The sequence below is a fragment of the Chionomys nivalis genome, chromosome 11, assembly GCF_950005125.1.
Source record: "Chionomys nivalis chromosome 11, mChiNiv1.1, whole genome shotgun sequence".
Lineage (NCBI taxonomy): Eukaryota > Metazoa > Chordata > Mammalia > Rodentia > Cricetidae > Chionomys > Chionomys nivalis.
In genome coordinates this window covers 16,100,507-16,122,535 of record NC_080096.1, presented here as the reverse complement: position 1 = coordinate 16,122,535, position 22,029 = coordinate 16,100,507, and the positions used below count along the sequence as shown (strand labels likewise).

At 41.1% G+C, this 22,029-nt stretch overlaps 1 protein-coding gene across 2 annotated transcripts in view; it reads right to left on the bottom strand.

Annotated features, from left to right (window-relative positions):
• Window positions 1–270: 270 nt before the first annotated feature.
• The window catches only part of Kdm1a (lysine demethylase 1A), a 51,279-nt gene continuing 29,520 nt past the window's right edge, over window positions 271–22,029 (bottom strand). For both annotated transcript variants that reach the window (XM_057784168.1, XM_057784169.1), the window contains 14 exons: window positions 21,243–21,349; window positions 19,146–19,227; window positions 17,461–17,555; window positions 10,329–10,471; window positions 9,716–9,806; window positions 8,189–8,323; window positions 7,495–7,568; window positions 6,817–6,928; window positions 5,253–5,385; window positions 4,325–4,512; window positions 3,662–3,776; window positions 2,035–2,162; window positions 1,396–1,542; window positions 271–738 (listed from right to left, as the gene is read on the bottom strand). In XM_057784168.1, the coding sequence (XP_057640151.1) occupies window positions 553–738; window positions 1,396–1,542; window positions 2,035–2,162; window positions 3,662–3,776; window positions 4,325–4,512; window positions 5,253–5,385; window positions 6,817–6,928; window positions 7,495–7,568; window positions 8,189–8,323; window positions 9,716–9,806; window positions 10,329–10,471; window positions 17,461–17,555; window positions 19,146–19,227; window positions 21,243–21,349 (1,736 nt within the window). In that variant the 3' untranslated portion in view covers window positions 271–552. The remainder of the gene's footprint in view (window positions 739–1,395; window positions 1,543–2,034; window positions 2,163–3,661; window positions 3,777–4,324; window positions 4,513–5,252; window positions 5,386–6,816; window positions 6,929–7,494; window positions 7,569–8,188; window positions 8,324–9,715; window positions 9,807–10,328; window positions 10,472–17,460; window positions 17,556–19,145; window positions 19,228–21,242; window positions 21,350–22,029) is intronic.

Genomic DNA, 22,029 nt, shown 5'->3' with positions numbered 1-22,029 from the left:
TATATGCTACTAGGTCAAAGGTAGGATTTGCATTTCCGAGGGAGCAGCACTTGTCTTCTATGCAAATAAAGCTTTAATCCAAAAGATCAAGCTAATTTTATGAGGCTAGAGAGATGATGGCCCAGTGGTAAAAATACATACTGTTCTTGCAGAGGACCTGAGTTTGGTTCCCAGCACACACTGGATAGTTCACAACAGCTCTATGGGATCCAAAGCCACTGGCCTCCATGGGCACCCACATAAGTGCACATACCCACACATTATTTTAAAGTTTTATTCTCAAAATATATTAAAAAAAAAAAAAAGCCAAACACCGATAAATGAAGAGGATACCTCGCAGTACTTGCTTGTCTCAGTCTTTATGGAGACATCATTCCAGATTAACAGGTAAGTTCCTCTCTGTGCTGTCAGTCAAAGGAGCCAGCCTCTGCTGTCAAACTAGGAGTCCTGCAGCTGATGACAGTTCCTCAGTAAGATCGAGTATTGCTAGAAGAGCTCGCTTACATGGCAGATTACACATCCATTGGGCCTCTTTTTTCAGAACCATCTGTCTCACATGCTTGGAGACTGCTGTGCAGGGACACCTGATGTAGCCTGGCGAGGCAAAGTGTACATGGCTCCCAAAAACTGGTCTGCAATCCTTCCTGCTTCTCGAAGCCCACTCAGCAGAGCACCATGGACTGTAGCTGGATAGTTCCGGATTGTATGTTCTCCAGCAAAAAAGAGTCGTGGGATTGGCTATTTGGGAAGGAGGGTATAGAAATCAAGCAAGTTACAGACGTAATTTATTGTGTTTGAATTGCCAAATTCCTGCTGACTTTTGAAGGCTGATCCACCACTAATCAGGTTACTCAAGTCTCTCGATCAGTTCGTGCTAGCTAAGATTGCCAGGACATCCTAAACTTTGAGCCACACAGAGCAGGGCCTTCTAAAGCAGGAATGTGTTTGAGAGTAGATACCAAGTCTTTTGGGTTGTGATATTGAAAAATACTCTAGAACAAGGTCTAGCATATTCTACCTAAAAACTCCTCCCAAGCAACCCTACAAGCTGCCATAAAATTAGGTACAATTAAAAATAGGGTTCTAAAGAAAGTTTCTGTGCCCGTGGAGGTAGAAGAGGATGTTGGATCCCCTGGAGCTGATGTTGTGTGCTCAGTTGTTTCTCTAGTCCCCAAACAGAACTTTTAAAGGGGGAAAAGCTGAGCAAGAAGAGTATGTACTGACTTACCCTTAGAATCTAGGCTATCTGCACTTACAAAGCCCAGCTATGAGAAATAGTACTTAATTTTGAAAGGATCTAAGAATGGACTAATGTCTAAAGGAACTAGCAATACCATTTCTACCTTGAGCTCTTGGTCTCCCCAAATAGGCCCAGACACAAATGTAGTTTCTCACCTGTGGGGCACCTGGAATAGAGGGGCCAGGAGTGATTGGCTGAGCCATTAAATCATAGTCATTTCCAGAAGATCCTGCAGCCACGTATGAATAGGAGCCCCGGGCCCAGGGATCGGCACGCCAGCGGGACACCACAGTCTCCTTGGGCTAGAGAGAAGAACCATGAGTATTACTGATAGCAGGAAAAATCAGCCAATGCTGAAAAGTAGGCAGGGCCCACGTAGAAGGCAAGGTGAGGGAGTGAGGTGATGGATGCTACTGCTTTGGACTTGGAGACAAGAGGATCAAATTGCTTCCTCTGGGACAAGCAGCACTTGACCTTTGCTCTTCATAAATTCACACCGCATTAATTCACCTTAGGTTTCGTATTGCAGTTGGCTTGAAAAATAAGCTACAAGGAAATTCTCACAGAACTCCCCAATGTATTCAGAGTTCAGCTGCTAGCAGCTACAATTCTCTGGGTCAGGTCGTAGAGTCCTCTGAATGCCTTAAAGCTCCAAATGTTAAAATTCAGGTCAACTCAGCAAATGTCTCCATTCTGACAAATATGTCTTGATCAAGAACATAAGCTGCAAACTTTAAAGGCAAACCTCAGTTCAATTGTAAGCTGAATCCCTGCTTGCCCACTCACTCACATACCTGTGGTACTGCACTGCTACCAAAAATCCCTTTGAGAATGGCCAGGCAGCGGCCAACAATCACATCATCACTAATGTTCTCCATGATGCCAGCAGCTTCTCCTGCCACCAGGGCCAATAGTATTGGGGCTGAGGAAACAAAAAGAACAATTTCAGTGTTTTCCCATACTTTACTTGAAAGTGTTTTCTTAAAAGAACAAAGTCTTGTCAGGCCCTGCTTTGTTCTTGATAAGACATGTAGTAGTACCACACAGAGCTGGAAACAAGCCATTTTCTGAACTCTGTCCCCAGAAACTGACCAATGGGCACTCCACGGCTTATGACTTCTAGGAGTCAAAGGGAAACTAACATTTCTGTATTTAGGTACAGAATTCTTAGTCCTGGCCACTTAAGGTGCCTCCACAGCAATGCCAACATCTCTTCTACCTAGCTCAGACCCTTCATACCTATTACTACCCTTAATCATCCATTTGGTGATTATAGAATAAGCTTGCATAATAGCCCCAGGGCTACCTAGTTCCTGGGGGTGTGAAAGATACAAATTATACTAGAGTTAGCAGGTAAATAACCATGCATACATACAATCGTGACCTCTGATAAAGCTGTGACAGTACAGGATGTAGTTAAGAGAATACAGGGGTTTAGTTCAGATTCTAGGCAATAGGAATGTATGCCTTAAAGGCCTCTTCCAAATACATTCAGGCCAAGCTGTGAAGACTGAGCAAAGCAAGCCAGATAGTGAAAAGAGAAATGCACAAAGATGCTCTGAACAACAAAGAGCTGGGAACAGGGTAGATGGGAAGATGGGAAGGGCAATATTATGAAGGGCTTAGTAGCTTTGGTAAATCTGTTTCCCTTTTGCAATACAAAGTAATCAACAAATGCAAAGCAATTAACAGAAGTAGGAATATCAGTAATCATTAGCAACAGCTATGGAGGTAATAGTGGCCTGGACAAGGTCATGGGTAGTGGATAAAGAATGCTGGGGCAGAGAGGAATACCATTAGGCTGGTGCTGTCAGAACCAGACAGCCTGGATAGAATGGGGGCAAAAACAGCACCGCCTCACTGCATGACTGCCTGTGTATCAGGTACGGAATGACACTGGGTCAGAAACATGCACAACTGCTTGCTGCACGGGAACTACCTGTTTGTTCTTCACTGGGAATTAAATACACTTATTTAGTGCTTTAGTTAACTGATTATAAAGTAATAGTATGGGAGATAGAAACATAAACACATTTTAAGGAAGTGATCTAAGGTTGAGGGCTAACTGGATCTAACAGTCTCAGAATAAAGAATATACCCCCTGGCCTGTGCTTTTGGGTGTGATGCTTCTTCATTTTTACATGTTTTCTTCAAAATACTTTGAAGGGAAACTCCTAGGACTGGAGAGAGATGGCTCAGTGGTTAAGAGCACTGACTGCTCTTGCAGAGGACCTGGGTTCAATTCCCTGCACCCACATGGCAGCTCACAACTGTCTGTGACTCCAATTCCAAGGAACCGCACACTTTCACACCAATGCACATAAAAATGTTTTAAAAATTAAAAAAAAACTCCCAATATTCCTAATTCTCTGTTTCTATAAAAGAGAAATATAAGAAAACAACCCACTAGCAAACAGTTACCTTTATATAGGTTCCAGAAAAGGAAGAGCTCGCCCCTGCTAGCAGTCGTACTGCCAACATGCCCGAACAAATTGACGCTTGGATCCCAGAACACCCGGTCAAAACACAACACCACCTACCACAGAAAGGAAGCATATGAGCTAGCCTCAGAGAGATGGCGTTCTGTAAGCATCGCTGTGACCTTTCAGATCATTCTTAGACTTATTAACCACTCCTAATCCACTTTCATTTTTTTCTTTTTTTTTAAAGATATTTATTTATTAAGTATACAACATTCTGCCTCCACGTATGCCCGCACGGCAGAGGAGGGCACCAGATCTCAGTACAGATGGTTGTGAGCCACCAAGTGGTTGCTAGGAATCGAACTCAGAACCTCTGGAAGAGCAGCCAGTGCTCTTAACCACTGAGCCATCTCTCCAGCCCCTAATCCACCTTCAGTGCCAAAGAGAAATTACATTTTTTCTGATGGATTTGCGACCTTCAGCAGGTTATAACAAGAATAAGTACCTGAATGCTATATTATAGAACCAGGCACTGAGTTATATCAACTACCAGGCTTCTGGCCTGGAATCACAGCTGAGGATACAGGCAAACACGGCTACATGCCGACCCCATTCCTCACTGATGCTGTTGAACACTGACAGAAAGGGGAGAGCACATCACCTTGTTGAGGTTGCCGAACCCCATCCTTTGGACTGCAGATGTTTTCCACTCCGGAAGAGGTGGCACAAACTGAACAGCTGGTGGCTGCTGCTTCAGCACTCCCAGGGGAAGGGTACAGAGAACTGCATCACACTTATAGATAAAGGTTTGACTTGTGGAGCGCGTATTCACAGCAATCACTTCACATCCTAGAGAAAGTAGGAAACTTTACTGGCGATGAGGATGGACTCAATCAGGGAACTGATTACGGTGGCCAACAGGATTAACATGCTATTTCATTTTTCAGACAAGAAAACAGAAGTGAGCCTAAGGCTGCCAGGATTTAAACCCTCAGTCAATAAGAAAATCTTGATGGCCCCATCCTACACTAGCAATATACTGAACTAAAGTGGTCACCTGCTCACTAAGGGTGACAACTTGAAGACTGTGGCATAAAAAAACCTCACACTGGAGAAACTGTAATACTTAGCTTGACCTCTAAGTTAACATCAGAATTATGTCACTATTATTTTACCTAATGTTTTTTAAATAGTAATACAAATTTATTAACAATGATAATAAAAACATAGAATACACTCCACAAAAGAATGGGCTAGCAGATTAGCCCTAGTATGTTTTTATATGAATGCTTATACACCTATATATACATATATCTTTTTTGATCAATTGTAAATATCATTATGAATTCTCTGAGAATATGTATGGCATGTTTTAAGTATGATAGCTAATCCAGGCCCACTTTCTGGAGAGACGGAATGAAGACGATATTGCAGTTTCTGTCACTCTGCCACCTTATTTACCACAGTTTACATTCATGGACCATGCAATCAAGTTACAAAAAAAAAAAAAAAAAAAAAAAAGTTGTAAAAAACTAGTCTTGTTTCAGGAAAAAGTGCTCTCTCTACCTTCCTACAGTCCAGATACATACCTGAGGCTGTGTAGCGAACCTGTCGCACTGCTGTATTCAGTTTAATGTCCAAGCCTTCAGCTAAAGCCACAGGCACACATGAGTAGCCATTCCTTACTGTCAGGTGACTGCCAGTAAACTCAAAATCATCATCCTAATAAGGACAAAAAAAGGTCTATTACCACATTTTTTTTTTTTTCGGTTTTTCGAGACAGGGTTTCTCTGTGGCTTTGGAGCCTGTCCTGGAACTAGCTCTTGTAGACCAGGCTGGTCTCGAACTCACAGAGATCCGCCTGCCTCTGCCTCCCAAGTGCTGACCACCGCCCGGCTTATTACCACATTTTTTAAATAAAATGTACGCTATGTCATTTGTACTGAATTCTATGATAGTGTTGAAGAGCACAAGCTTGTAGACTAGTCAATTTTAAAAGTTTATTTATGCACATGGGTGTTACCTGCATGTAGCTTATGTGCCTGCCATATACATGCAGTGTCTGCAGAAGCCAGAAGAGGGTGTTGGATACCCTGGAACCAGAGTGACCCACAACTGCCACGTGGGTGCTAGCAATCAAACCCCAGGTCCTCTGTAAGAGCAGCTGTGCTCTTAACTGGTGAGCCACCTCTCCAGCCCCAAACAGTGTTTTAAGATCACAACTAAACAGTTACTAAGCCTAAGTAAAAACTATTGACTGATCTGTTTTTAATCTCCAGGAAGAAGTTTTAATCATTCCTAGATAATTATTAGCACAATACTCTACTACCAAGTCCAGGCCATCCACAGACACAGACAACCAGAAAGCACAAAAGCAGATCCATTTACCTTTTTTTTTTCCTTTCTTCTTTCCAGCTTTTCAAGACAGGGTTTCTCTATTACTCTTTGTAGCCCTGGCTGTCCTGGAACTCACTTTGTAGTCAGGCTAGCCTCAAACTCACAGAGATTGGCCTGACTCCCTAGTGCTGGGATTAAAGGCGTGTGCCACCACCACCCAGCTCACTCTTAATATTAAGAGCACCTTCACTAATAGTACCCCAAAGACAAACATAACCCCATCAGTGCACCAGTGATGATTTAACAATCTGTGTTTATCTTTACAATGGAATTGTAATAAAATAAAAGAGATACACTACCTCAAGTCGAGTCAATCACACAAAGACAACATACAATGAAACCACAGAACAAGCTGAAGCAGGATTGGGAGGAGGGATTATGTGCAAAAGGGCAGAAGAAAACTTTTCAGGATGATGAATCTTTTGTCTTGGTTTCTTAAAGACTAAGCCCTCACTGTGTAGGCCATGCTGACCTTGAACTTATTAATTTTTCTGGCCTAGCCGCTAAAGCACTGGGATGACAACAGGACTACAACTCCACGCTAAAATGTTCTATATCCTAACTATGGTGGTAGACTATGACAAAGCAAGCTTGGCAAATCAAGCTCCTTGCTCAAGATGTGTGAATTTCACTATGAGCAAATACTGGCTCCTACTGAAGCTGTCTACAAGAACACACACACACACACACACACACACACACACACACACAAGTCCTCAAATATGTGCAACTCAATAAATGATCAAGAGCTCTTACCTGATCCCAATGTTTAAGAGAGAGGGTAGAGAGAGGTGTGGCGTTGGCAAATTCAAGATTTGCAAAATGCCAGTCAAGTATCTGTCTGTCTCTTGATGAGAGATATACATCACTGAAAAAATAAGGGAGCAGAGTTTTAAAAAGACATCTCTGCTAGTCTCCATGAGTTCACGTGGATGGTCTCAGCCAATCTGGACTCTAAGCTGGGGACTGGGACTGTGCCTTATATGTAAGTCACCGAACAGGCTCTTCCCCGTATTACTAACTGCTCTGTCCCTGATGCTCAGAGAGCATGTCAGCACTGCCTGAACCCCAGTAGAAATAAAGTTCTAGTCTCCTGAATCTTTTGAGTGTAAAAAAGTAACTTTTCTTAAAATCACACGCAAAGACAATTTCCATCCAGGAAAGCTTTATCTCAATACCAGGTTTTGTAGAGAAGGGTTAATTTTAGACAGAGACATCTTGACACAAGCCCAACCACAGCCCCATATCCGTACACATGTTCCATGTTCCCTTCATCACATCAAACACCTGTAAGTAAAACCTCATTGTTTTGTCACCTTCCTTCCAAAGTGAACATGAGAGAGAGAGAGAGAGAGAGAGAGAGAGAGAGAGAGAGAGAGAGAGAGAGAGAGAGAGAGAAGCTGTCGTTCTTCATGTCTGGTTTCCTTTCCTTACCTTGGGGGATTTGCTTCCAATTCTTGAAGTTTTTCCTCTAGCTTTCCTTGTGTTTCAGCTAATTCATCATATTCCTAACAGAAATAAATAAGCAAACAAATGTGATTTAGCCTCAGGGTCACATATTTACCTTGTTTATATGTGATGCATTTCCTGCTCAGACCACATATACACGGTGTGACTGATTCAACTGAAGGCTGGGTCAAACCTTAGGGGTTTTGTTGTTGTTTTTAATCCTGGAAACAAGTTATGAATCTGGGATAAAATGGGGCAGGAGGGAAATGGTAAACACACTGGAGTGCTCCCAATAGGCAAGCAAAATCGCAGAAGCTACCATGCTGTCAGCTCCTCTCGTGGCCCTGGTGTGGGATTCTTTACAAACAGTTCGTTAAGTCTCACAAGGATTCTCCAAGCTACATAGCACCAATACCACACTGTAGATGAGGTGACTACGAAGGTCAAGGTGCTGGGGACACTGTGTGAGATACGAAACCACAGTGTGCCTTCAAACTCCACATGTCAGGATAACAACTGTGAAGGAAATAGCAATCTCACCCCATACTGAGGAATTAACTCTCCATGGCTCTTTAGGTACCTAACCATCTTCTACATGGCACACTGCCATGGACTACAGCTTTGTCTTTTCTCGGTGTTACCACCTCTACACTTCTTTTCAGGGCAGAGTGGCACTGACCTTGCAGAGGGCAGTCAGGTCCCTGTGCTTGCTTTTCACTAAGAACTCCGCTGTAATATCTCTGGGCGGCTTCACTTCCGATGCTTCTTTGTATTGTTGATGGAGTTCTTTAATTTTCTCCTTCAAATTTACCATCTAAGATGGAAAAGTAAAAAGTTTCATACTAGCCAGTCGGTGGTGGCACACGCCTTTAATCCCAGCACTTGGGAGGCAGAGGCAGGCGGATCTCTGTGAGTTCAAGGTGAGCCTAGTTTATAGAGTTCCCAGGTCAGCCAGAGTTACAGAGAAATCTGTCTCACAGATAGATAGGTAGACAATTTTTTTCGGGTTAGATAGCAAAGAACACATGCCCTTGGCATTGGCTCTCCCTATACAATGTTATAAAAGATCCTTGGAATTTCTGAATACCTTGTTCTGTATCATGCTATTTGTAGGGAAAAAAAGTTTAACAGAGGTTTCCACAACACTATCAGATAACTAAGATTCCTGTCTTACAAAAGAACAGAGAGGGAAAAAGAGTATTCCACTTAAGAAAAAAATACTAAAACAACCTACCATCAATTTAAGTTTATTTTGGGAAAACAGTTGTCATTGTTTTGCTTTGGAGACAAGAACTCACTATGTAGCCTACGGCTTAAACTCACAATCCCTCTTGCCTTAGCCGCCTAGGTGCTGAAATAGCGTAGGTTCACCACTATGCCCAGCTTTGTTCCTTTTTTAAGTTTACTTTTATTTTATGTGCGCTGGTGTCTGCCTGCATGTATATCTATGTGAAGGCATTAGAGCCCCTGTAACTGGAGTTACTAACAGTCTTGAGCTGCCACACGGGTGCTGGGAATTGAACCTGGGTTCTCTGGAAGACCAGTCAGTGCTTTTAACCACTGAGCCACCACTCCAGCCCCCTATTCCCTTCTTTTAAACATGTAAAAGGTCAAATCATCACACAAAGAACTTTATGTGATTCATTCCTAATGTTAGTTTTTTTTCAGGTACCAACAGGGTGTTGAAGTCTGGCCCACAGATGTCTGTTAACTCTCAATTCTCAACCACTCTTCAATCCTTGCCACAGTCCATACAGAGGTAGGCTGGAGCTCCTAGTGTGACAGGAGCTAACAAGAGTGAGGTCCCCCCGCCCCCCGCCGATGAATCATTTCTCCCTAAGCTGACCAATCTTTTGCAGTTGGTAGATACGACTGTATCTGAATTATCTGGAACCTGGAACTCAGAAAACGATGACAGAAACCTCAGTGAGGGAATGGAAGTGGAAATGTTGGCATTTCGAGAGAAATAATTATGACAATGAATGAGCTGACTTCTTCTTCAGTTGAAGTTCCAGTACAGCTGGTTCCAGTACAGCTGATCTTGCTCTAACCAACTGTAGTTAGGAAGGGTATGGGGGACAGCCGGGCCATGCTTCTCCATGGAGAAAAACTCCAGAAAGAAGAAAGGCCTTTAACATTCCTAAGTGGAAGGAGTGCCCTTGTTTTCACCTTGTGGGCTGTAGGAACCACGAATGCAGAGCTCTACCTTATTAAGAAGCTCTTTCAACTCCTCCTGCGTTTTCACTATCTTCTTCCAGTGTTCGATCTGTTCATCTTTGACATGCTTCTCCTGTAGCCTGTAAAGACAACGCAAGTGACCCAGCCAGCTCTATAGCACAAAACATGTGCCCAGCCAAACACCTGAGAACCAAAGCCCACTGACTGTCTAATATTCAGACAAGAAAGTTAGCTGGTTATTTGTTTCCTGACCTATAAGATAAATAACACACATTTTAGACCTGAAACTGGTTTGGGGGATTCTATAATTATTTTAAAAATTATTTTAAATGTTTTATTTTGAAATTCATTTTATTTTTTAAAATTTATTTTTATTTTGTGAGTGTTTCATGTACCTGCAGAGGCAGGAAGCAAGGGAGTGTCAGATCCTCTGGTACTAGAATGACAGACTGTTATGAGCTGCCACATGAACCCAGATAGTTTGAAGGAGCAGCCATCTCTCCAACTCTGACTTTGGAATTTAAACATTCATATGAATATATGTAAAAATTAGCTCAAATAAGATTTATGAAAAACTTAAAGAATAAACAGCAATCTGTAAATGGAATTCACAGTATGATAAACAGTTTCTAAATACTTACTGAATGACAACCTCCAATGCCTGGCCAAGGGATACAGGTTTATTATTGAGGACGTTGAAGTCTAGCTGGTGACTAAGGTAAGAAGTGGCTTCTAGCAACCGGTTAAATTCTTGTTCTACCATTTCATCTTTCTCTTTTGGAACCTGAAAATATGAAGTATAGCAGAGTTGGTCCTTATCAAACTACTCCCAGTCATTCATGAACACACAGTTTAAGAGGCCAAAATATGTATTTCAAAGGAAAACCTTTGAGGACAATGGTTTGACTTTTTCTATGAAGTGGTTAAATCCATTTAAATGAGATATGAAATGTTTCAGGCCTGAAATATTTCCCTCTCTCCCACTTGTTCCCTCAGAGCAAGGACTCAACCTATAGTAACAGCCACAAGACCTGCACTGGCACTAGCTACAGTTCCATGAAGCACAGGTACACTGCGCTGGGCTGACATGCAAGGACACACTAGAAAAGTCTCAGAGGACAAAGACTATGATCATACACCTGAAGACCTTCCAAACTAAGAGCCAAATGAGAAGAAGAGGCTCAAGTTATCTGTTTTGTTCAAAGATGAAAGAATTTCAAGGGACAGTAGGAAACAGAGAAGTCAAATTCATGGCATTAACAATAACACATGAGCACCGTACTCTTTTACATAGTAATAATGGATTCTCATCTTCAGAGTTGAATGTCAACGCTCTTAGACTAGGAATAACTGAGTTACCGGCAAGTCTGGCTTCTTGCTGTGGTAGAGGAAGGGAGCAACTCCGATGCAGTCCTCCGGCTGACCTAGACTATTCTGTGCAGTCTACTGAGAGCATCAGTTCGTCATTCCTCTGTTATATCTCAGCTTTGCTCAAAGTATTCTATCTGCACTTCAGTCCCACTGCTGGATTCACGGCAACAGTGAGAAACAACAAAGCATGTCTAAGATAAGCATCTTTTGCCAGGGTTGGGCACGAGTTGGAAAATGGGATTTAAAATACAGACTTTGCAATCAACCTAAAGTAGGGAACAAGAAAACAAAGCACTAAAACAAGCTCCAGTAAATACCACGCCTGAGGTGTTTGGTAGGAAGTGGCTACTGACAAGATCACCATGTAAGAGGCCACTTTCAGTGCAAACATTTCCACTTTGCACTTGCAAGTACACGGAGGAGGGAAGCACTAGACAATACCCCTCACAGGTAACCCCACGAGAATGGCCACTAGTGTGGCAAAGATGACCTGTCAAAACAGGATAACTTTTACTAAAAGAGAAAGGGAAGAGGGCCGAAGCAGCCTGCTTTGGATCCGTGAACACAATAGATACAAGTGACAATCAGAGTCATGCTTAATGCCTCAAGGACAGTGGAGGCTCTCACAGAGAATTAACTACTTCCAGTCTAAAAGAAATCTAAACTCCAGTAATCTGTGTAGAGAAATGAGGCAGAGAACCAGACTTTAGATGCTTGGTGTCACATGCATTGCTGTAGTTGCAGGGGCTGGTGATCAGAGTTACCTGGTCGACCCATTTCCACAGTGAAAGAGGAGCTCTTGGTGATGGTTCTGCTTGCTCTGACTACACCTATTAGAGCTGTTCAGAAACCTCCTTGCCATGAATTTCATTCACATTCTCATCAGTTACTTTTTCTCAGAGATGTGATGGCCATGTACAGAGTAACTCAAAATGAAGTCCTGCCCAGGAATTTGCTATTCCCAGTGCAACCCTGCAATGTGCTACAGAAGATGGTTCTAGTACTCTACAGTTAGCTCTCCTTCCAAAAGAGGAGACAATCACACTTCAATACAAACTCTACATAGCTGTGCAATGTCAACTGCAAGACAGCTTTTCCTGGAATGTTTCTATGCAGGTTTCTAAAAATGCCTCACAAGAGGATGCTCAAGCAAGAGGGACTAGACCACATATGCCTCCACTATGGGGCAGAATGTGCCAAAACACAAGAACGCAAATGGGACAGATTAAAGCTCTTCTAGTGCCAACTGGATGGCCTGCTTCAGACAAGCTTTAATCTTTGCAGTTAGGGTGATAGTCACATAAGAAAGTTCATACTGAGAGATCCCAGCACTCAGGTTCAGTAACCGGGTCTAGGGTGGTGGTAGAGAAATATTTAAAGGGACACTGTCAAGGTTAGAGGGACCAAATTGACCTTTTGTGTCTTCCCTCTGTATTTCTGAGCAGCCTGCTTCATTCATTACACTTCCCCCTTTCCCACCCACACTCCCCACAAAAAAAACTGATGTTTTACATGCGCTTTCAATGACAAAAACTCAAACAGCACCATCCCAACATATAGGCGCAACTCTACAACAACAAACCAGTGTGAATGTGTGATGGAGAGGATCATTGAAAGGAAAAGATTTAAGTGTTAAGCTTTTAATGGGTTACTGTAAACAGTGAAGAAAATGATTTGAAAAATTATGAAAAAATACCTTGACAGTGTCCTTTTAACCAGTGCAGCAGAGGGAGAAATAAACTGTAAATAACAGCCCAACAGCCACGTCAAGTTTAGTTTTGTATGACAGCAGTAAAATCAAGGCTTTAAACACACAGCATGACAGAAGCATTCTGTTAGCTTAGAAGCTGCAACCGCTGGAGAAATAAGGAACAGACTGTACAGAGACCAAAATGGGAAAGTCAAGGCATAGAAATGGCCAGGGGATGGGGTAATTTAAAAAAGGCAGGGGGTGTGGTGGTGAGAAAGCAGCGATTAACAAAAACAAAACTCAAAGAACAGAAAACACAGAACAGTAACAACAAAATCAAACAAATAAAACTCAAACCAAAGGAATACTGCCACATCTGACTGACACCGGATAACAAGACTTTATGCCCAGTACCCACTTTGACCCAAAGCTCAGCTATGAGATTATGTGAGGCAGTCAGCAACCAGGCCCATCCATTTCTGCCCAGGTGAGCAATTACAGTGATGCTAATGTTGCCAGTGCAACCAGGGGGAAGGAAGTGCTGAAGTCGGGCTGTTCTCCATTAATTTTAACATTTCAATTGGAAATGAGTATATGGAAGATGGTAAACAGCATATGTGTCTATTGGCAAACCAGTATTGCTCAGGGAAAACCCAAATGTGTTTGTAATGCATTAAGATATTGAATTCATTGTTAAAAGGCCAATTACAAATGCTCTATTTTATATATCCAACAATTAAAACTTTCACTGTCAAGGCAAACACAGAAGCTCAACAGTCTAGCTGCCCATGTAGGACCACAGAGAATAGTGAGCTAGCTTAGAGATCATTGTCATTATGTTTTAATAGTTTAACAGGTGCTAGAGAGATAAGCTGCTTAAGTTTGCAAAGTGCCTGTCACATAAATGGAGGACCTAAGTTCAGAGTCCCAGAATTCACATAAAAACATAATCCAGTTCAGGGGAAGCAGAGACAGGACAATCCCTAGGGCTTGCTGGCCAGCCAAAACAGCTCAGTCAGTGAGCTCCAGGTTCCAGGAGAGATCCTGTCTCAAAAATAAGGTGGAGAGTGAGAATGGGAGACAACACCAACCTCTTATGTACATTCACACCCCAGACATGTACACACACAGATACAAAAAATAAATAGTAACAAACACCACCTATTACTTTTTCTTCTTATAGCAAAAAGTGGCTGGGTATGGAGCTGTGTCCTTAAGCAAACACTGCCTGTGATATCCATAACGCCCTCCTCCCCCCACCCCTCTCTCTTAAATTTTGGTTTTTCAAGACAGAGTTTCTCTTTGCAGTCCTGGCTGTCCTGGAACTTGTTTTGCACACCAGGCTGGACTTAAACTCACAAAGTTCCACCTGAATCTGCCCTTTAAGTGCTGGGATTAAAGGCATGCGCCACCATGTCCGGTGATATCCATAACTTTGAGTATCTCCTGCCTTATAGAACATGGTAGAATTAGTCTATGTACTAGCAACAGAACCATCAAATTGTTACCCTCCTTTGTGGTACTAAGGACTGAACCCTAGACCATTGGGCTAAATACATCCCTGTCTTTTTATTTTGAGACAGGATCTACTTCAATTGCGTAGACTGGTCTTGAACTTAGGATCTCTTTCTGTCTCAGCCTCTGAAGCAGCTGGAAATACAGGACTGACACTGTGCTGGGCCAATTTTGATTGAAGTTGTACACAAAGAACATAAAATCTCATTTTTAAGAAATGGGATTTCTTAAAATCTAGGAATCTCAATGGCTGAGAAATCTCTACCCTAGGTGGGCCTTGCTGGCTCTGAGGAAAACTATTTTAGGTTTTGTTTTGAGACAGGGTCTTTCTATTATGTAGCCTTGTCTGTCCTGAAACTTGCTATGTAAACCTGGCTTGAACTTATAGATCTACCTGGCTCTGAGTGCCAGGATTAAAGGTGTGTGCTACCACTCACAGCCTAAGGGAGCTATTTTAAAGCAGAAATAATCACACAGGCGATCATGGTGCTGCACACCCTTGCCCTGTCCTGTCTATCTTCCTGAGAAATCAGTCAGGTGTAACAGAACAAGCATGGGAATCTGAGCTAGAACTCCAAGCAACAAACTGCTTCTCAGGTATTGACCACAGTGGCTTTAGGGAAATAAAGGGAGTTGCAGTTTTCCATTCTGCAAAATGAGAAAATAACTACTACTCACTTAATTCTTTCTATTTCTAAAACCACAAAGCATCATTTGTATTTATAAGCATATAAACAAGGCTCCCTGTACCTGTCCTTTAAGTGAAAAGCTAGTCTACAAGTCAACAGTTCCACATTCTCACTGAGCTATATACCACTGGTCAGAAAAGAGACATTAACCCGGCTTCTTCTATAAGGCAAAAGGAAGAAAAGCTACGAAGAACTCTTTCCAAAACTAAAATGCCTAAAGAATCATCACTTGGGTATAGCACCAAATACAAATACATTGACTGAGGGAAAAAAAAAACACACCCTGGGCTGGAGAGATGGCTCAGAAGAGCACTTGTTGCCTTTTTTTTTTTTTTTTTTGTGAAGAACCTAGGTTCTATATCCAGCATCCAGATGATAGTTCACAACTATCTGTAATTAAGTAAGAGGGGATCCAACACCCTCTTCTGACCTCCATGGGCAACAGGAACACACTGTGCATAGACATACATACAGGCAAACACCCCTACACATAAAATAAAAAAATCTTTAAAAAACAAAATTGGGTCCAAAAAAACTCCCATATCTCTTGTTTAAACTATCAAATGCTCACCAAAAGGGCTGGTCCTCAGATAGGAAGCTTAAGTTGGAACATAATAAGCAACCTTCTATAATACAGCAGCACATACTTGTGCCCTTATGCAAGCTGCTTATCTTATCCTATACTGTGTGACAGGAGAGATTGGTGACCAGGCTTAGGGAGAACTTGATAGTAGGTATACTATTTTAGAACACAGGTTTAAAAACCATGTGTTACACAAAAATCAAGTGCCAGTAACAAACAAACTCACAAAAGGCAGAGCACTGAACACTAAGGGTCAATGACAGAGCAACTGCTAGAAGCCTGGGGGCCTGGGTCGCATCCCGAACATAGCAAACAAAAATGTCAGCTAAGCTGTGCTGCATAGCACAGGCCTGTTGTCTCAGCACTTGGATGGCTCAAGTAGGAGGCTCAGGAGCCAGTCACAAAAAAGCTTGTCTAACACTAAAGCACTTCTCCGGGTATCTCTTTACTATTGCTGCCTTGTTTCCTTACCCCAGCCAGGCTCTTTCCTGCAACTGCCCTCAAACACCTATCTCATCCTGTCTCTTCCCTGCTCCAAACTCTCCTCCCAGCACCTCTACAGCAAGGCAGCCTGACAGTGGAACTTGTCTTCTTGCCTCACCAGGATGAGCTCATCCTTCTCTCAGAAACCTTGGCACCTACTCACCTTCCTCAGCCCCAATGTACAACCCAGGCTGCACCTCACAAACGTGCTCCCTCCCCTTTCACACTGCCCCAGCCACTCCCACACACCCTTCTGGAGCAGCTGGTTCTACCCAACCCTCAGCAAATCTGCCTCAACCTAGTGCTGCTGATAGGCTTCTGGGTAATAGATTCTTCAGATCCTCTCTCTCCAAAGCAGAAACAGGACAAATTAAACAAACTGGAAAATGAGAGTTCATTATAGCATTCTTCTTTTGTAATATTTTTAATTTCCATAATAAAAATTAGAGGGGAGTTATTTCCAAGAAAGTAACATTAGAATGAAGTAGAGAATAGTTCTCAAATAAGTCAGCCTCTACCACATCCCACTTCTCATTCTACTCTACTCATTTTGTTAGGTGTTTCTCCTAAGCTCTGGAAAGAAATCTGGACATTTTGGTGGATCTGACCCAAAGCATTTCCTGAACATCAAGCCATAAAAACCCAAGGTACCTAGGATAAATAAGGATATTCCTTGAGATCATCACAAAAACCTCAAAGAGTAGATTGTCTTACCTTTGGTAACAATAACTAAACCATGACATATGCAATATATAGCAAACTTTTCTTCCTCAAAATACAAAGTTAACAGTATGCTTACTTACAGTCTCTCTCAGACAATGGACTGTTATCCTGATAGGGGAGTTGGTCAAACTTCTGCTAAACACAAACTTTTGAATTTTACTCATGCCTGCAAAATCAGAACTGTCAGAGCAGCCTAAGTCTGCCTGACCATGGCTTACCCACTTCTCAGACCAATCACCAGGTTCCTGATACTCTCACACCAAGGACAAGAAGCTCCTAGGTCTCTGACCATAAACACTTTAACTAACCTCTACTTCTGGGCAACTATCACCACCTGGCTGCTCACTGGTCTGTCAGAAGCCCCAGTCTAACTGTACACACAAAGTGAGGTGACAGAGCACACAGAGCTTAAGCACACAATGGAGGCACAGAACAAAAGTATGAAGAGTTAGGTTTAATTCCACAGTCTCTTAAAACAAGTAGCCAGGGCCAGTTAAGTACGTGGCCAACCTTCAGCAAACACTTATAGACAATGCCTAAGCAGACATGTAAGTTTGCACATCATCCCTTCCTCTATAGCTCAGAATTAAGAAAACAGCCAGGAAAATGCCAACTGTTTCAGTCTGTATATTCACGTCATGCTCAGTAACAGATTCCCCTGAAATTATTTCCAAATCAACAAAAGAAATTTTGAAAAGCTCTGTTTGTCATCAACTTACAGCTTGTCCATTAGCTTCATAAAGTGGGCATTTTTGCTTGATCTTGGCCAGTTCCATATTTACTTGTTTGCTGACAACAGCCATGGGATTCCCTCCTAGAAGAAAACTCAAACAAATTTAGACTATCCTTGAAAAGAAAAACCTCAAAGTCAAAATTTCTTTACTCAAAATAAAAAATGGTACATCCAGCCTTAGTGGCCTATGTCAGTGCTGTGGCATTTTTGAGGCAGGAGGATAGAGTGTTCAAGTCCTGCTCGGGTTATGTACTGAGACACCCTGTAGAATAAGCAAGGGCTAAGGACCAAGCTCAGTACTAGAGCTTGTCTTCTCCCATGTTCAGGGCACTGAGCTGGATCCCCAGCAGCCTTACCAAAATAGATGAGTGAAACAGCTGAAAACACAGGATGTCAATTACAACTTCTTTTTTTAAAGCTCACACCTTCAATCCCAGTACTTGGGGGTCAGAGGCAGGCAAATCTATCTATGAGTTCAAGGCCAGCCTAGTCTACAAGATGAGTTCCAGGATAGCCAGAGGTATACAGAGGAACCCCAAAATGTTAAATAAATGACTCATAAGCCTCTAAATCAACATTTTAATTATAAATCCTTCCGGGATTTAAGAGTATAGCATTACAGACTTCACATAAAAAATTATAACCCACTCTATTAAAGTTTTAACTTAGAATACATTGTAAACATGATGTTATGCATTGAGCTACCTTATTCTTGGTGGATATACATGCTTTACTGTATAGGAATTTAATCTTCTAAAGTGGTTTCTAATGCTGTGCCATTATAAACAATGTCATGTTAGAAATGATCCAAACACAACATTGTTCACTTGTCTTTTTCTCCTTAATTTCTTTGAATTAAAAAAAAAAGATACCCAATATCAAAGGAAAAATGAACAATTTACATTTCTCAGTTTTCAGAATGGATATTAGGCAATTTACCTCCTACTAACAGGAGATTAAGGACCTGCTATAATTGAATATACTTCACCCCTCAAAATTCAACCTGGAGTTTAATTCCCACTTCAAGGCCTACCTGGTCTATAGAGTAAGTTCCAGGACAGCTGGATTACACAGAGAAACAAGGTCTCAAAAAACCAAAACCAACCAACCAACAAAAAGATAGACAAGCTTGAGTCCCTTGATTGAATCTTACCAGACTTAGAAGATGAAATCTAAAGGCACCTACAAACCTAAAGTCCCTGTGTCTTGTCAAGTGACCCAAAGGACCTTAAGGCTATCGCAAGAAGATTATCAGATCATTGTCCCTTTGGCCTACCATAACTATAAGGAAAATAAACTTTGTTTCTGGTTTTTTGAGACACGGTTTCTCTGTATAAGAGCCCTCACTGTCCTGGAACTTGGCTTTGTAGACCAGGCTGGCCTCAAACTCACAGAGATCCTCCTGCCTCTGCTTCCTGAGTGCTGGGATTAAAGCCAAGTCTGGCTTAATTTCTTTCATTATGATTCACTGTCTGCGGTGTGTCCCTATGACTGACTGTCTGTGGTGTGTCCCTGTCTGTGGTGTGTCCCTATGACTGTCTGTGGTGTGTTACTGGTGAAGAAAACTAACACGACACCATAATCAGTATATTATAAAACTAACTATTGGTTTAAATTTAAGGTCTCTCTGTCTTAGATTGTGTATTGCAGTATCAAACTAGAACTACTTACCAAGACCTGTTACTACCATGGCTCCAAGATCAGCTACATAATTTCCTTTTCGAAATGTAGCAACTCGTCCACCTACACGGTCCTGTTTTTAGAAATCAAATGACCAGTCATTTACTCTGTTTTAACCACATAAGTCAGTACACCAGGATTTACTCTTTACATAATTATAAGAAGAAATGTATTGAGTTTATATTTATCAATAAACTGCACTATGTGCACAAAACACAAACCAATTATAACCTGAAGTGAGGGAAAGAAAGGTGGAAACAGCATGTCAGAAGTGACATCAAATAAGGCTGACAGTGGGAAGGTTACACAACCTGCCCAGCTGTTCTAACTGTGCAGAATGCACAAGGCCCACTCAGTGGAAATCTATGCTTATAAATTCCAACACTAAACATCAACTTTCTACCACCACACTCTGATGCTTGCATTTTATACTACAATTACTGGCTGGTTTTAAATTGGTGGGCTCACATAAGTCCAAGTTGTCTGGACTACAAGTACACTGGCTGTTGTAACTGGATCTCTTGCTGGGTGACTTCTCTGATAAATGTCTTCTCCCAAGCAATCTGATGCCCAGGAACCATGTGTACTGAACATAAACTGTTAACTTAGCTTTTACTCCTAAACAGGCCTAGGCTTGTCTAGCAATTAAAGTTTTGAGAATAGAAAAACTTTACTAAGCTATAGTGATAAAATTATGGAAAGTATCAAAGTACTTTTTGAAAACTTCAAAAACACAACAAAAAAAAGCAAAACAAAACCTTACAAATTAAAATATAATCCATGTGGGAACAATTACATATGGCCTGTAAAGCACTCCTTTACTCTTAATGCACTGTATACAGAGTACACACAAAAAAGTTCTCTGATGTTAAAAGATTTTTCAAATAACAGTTTATCAGGGAAAGCATTTTTATTTCGCCACCTCTATTTAAGAAGTAAAAAAAAATACATTTTATGAAAAGTAATTTTGAATGAAATATATAATATTCTAAGGATTTTATAAAATTTTGAAAATGTTTAGGGGACTGGAGAGATGGCTCAGAGGTTAAGAGCACTGCCTGCTCTTCCAAAGGTCCTGAGTTCAATTCCCAGCAACCACATGGTGGCTCACAACCATCTGAAATGAGATCTGATGCCCTCTTCTGGCTGCAGACACACAGACAGAATATTGTATACATAATAAATAAATATTAAAAACAAATGTTTAGGTTGCTAATAAGTAAGGTTTCATTCATATTTTTAAATAAAAATCTTTAAGCCACTGGAAGATAAAATATAAAAAATTATTTATGAAAACCATTTTCGTAACAGCTTTCTGAAGAGATGTGCCAACAACCCTTTCTACCTTTAATTTCCATTTCAAGATGCAGGCATAATAATGAATATAACCAATTCTCTTGGTTTTACCAGGTTCTAAAAGACTGTGTCTACCTAAGATAATTCCTTTTCCCTGTCTATCAAACAATATAATTTATCACCAAAAAGGTATTGTTGTCTACAAAAAGTTTATAAACACCTCAAATTGAAAGGCTAACTTTAGGGGCTCGAGACAGCTTAATGGTTAAGAGTACTGGATGCTCTTGTAGAGGACCTGAGTTCAGTTCCCAACACCCACACTGGATTACTCAAAACCAACTGTAATCGAATTCAGGAGATTTGATGCCGCCTTCTGTATTCCTTAGGAACCTGCATTCACATGTGCATACATCCACACAGATGTATGCATAAAGCACATAATTACAAATTTTAAAACAGAGAAAAAGACAAAGAGTGCTAATGGAAAAAAAAAAAGAACATTTTCTGAAGATTTATTGTCAAAAATACTCTCTCTACCTAAACTTAGATCAAAGGTAGAATATTTATTTAGCTACTATGTGTAAGGCTATGAGTTTGATTCCCAGCACCAATCATGATGTAAGTAAAAGCTACAGGTGCAACTTTACCCACTATGCAGTATCCAAAGATACTCTATTACACCACAGAAATCAGTTTTGATAAACACAAATTGTCCAATTCTTTAATTTGCAACAGGTACTCCTTATCATGTTTCCTAATGGTCAAGCCTCTAATCCCAAGTCTAACTCTTACCCTGGCTTCCAGAAGTGTGACATCCATTCCAAAACTTTGTAGCTGTCGAGCTGCTGCTAAGCCGGAAACACCTGAACCTATAATAATCACTTTTCCTGTCTTTTTAGCTATAGAGGAGGGGAAAAAAAGAACAAAAAAATTAAGAGTATTTTGTTGTAGTTTGGAGTTCGTATTTTCTCCCTCATGAAAACATCTGGTTTCTTAACATAATGTCTTAAACAATTCAGTTACTTTCAAACTGCAAAAACTGTGAAAACAACAAATGTCTGAAACTTGTAAAAATTAATTCAACACTATAAGCTGATAACCAAATATACAAGCTTGAATTGTATTAATCGGGAATGTGAAATTCTGTGGTCTAACCTCTGGAAGGTCCGCTCACCCACTCACGACTGTACTAGTGAGCCATTCTCTTTAAGGGTTTACTTCTGTTTAACTTAGTATTCCTTTCTGAAAAATTCTTCTATTCTTTTCAGAATATCTTTGTCTCTTAGATACCTGGCAGACATTACTCAAACAGCATGAAAAGGGCAAATACTTAGGAAGAGAAAAGACTCACAGGAGGAAAGCCTCAAAACCCCTGCTTGCTTACCGGACCTCTCACATTTCTAACAGCTTTTTAATTCCAAATTTTAAAAATTGGAAATTAATCTTTTCCTAAGACCTTTTCAAATAGGAAATCCAAGGAAACGTAGATTTGCCTTATTTTAAATTTAACTTATGAGATTGGGAATATTTTCACTAGTGGGACCTTATAAATAAAATAAAATGTCACAGTATCATCAAT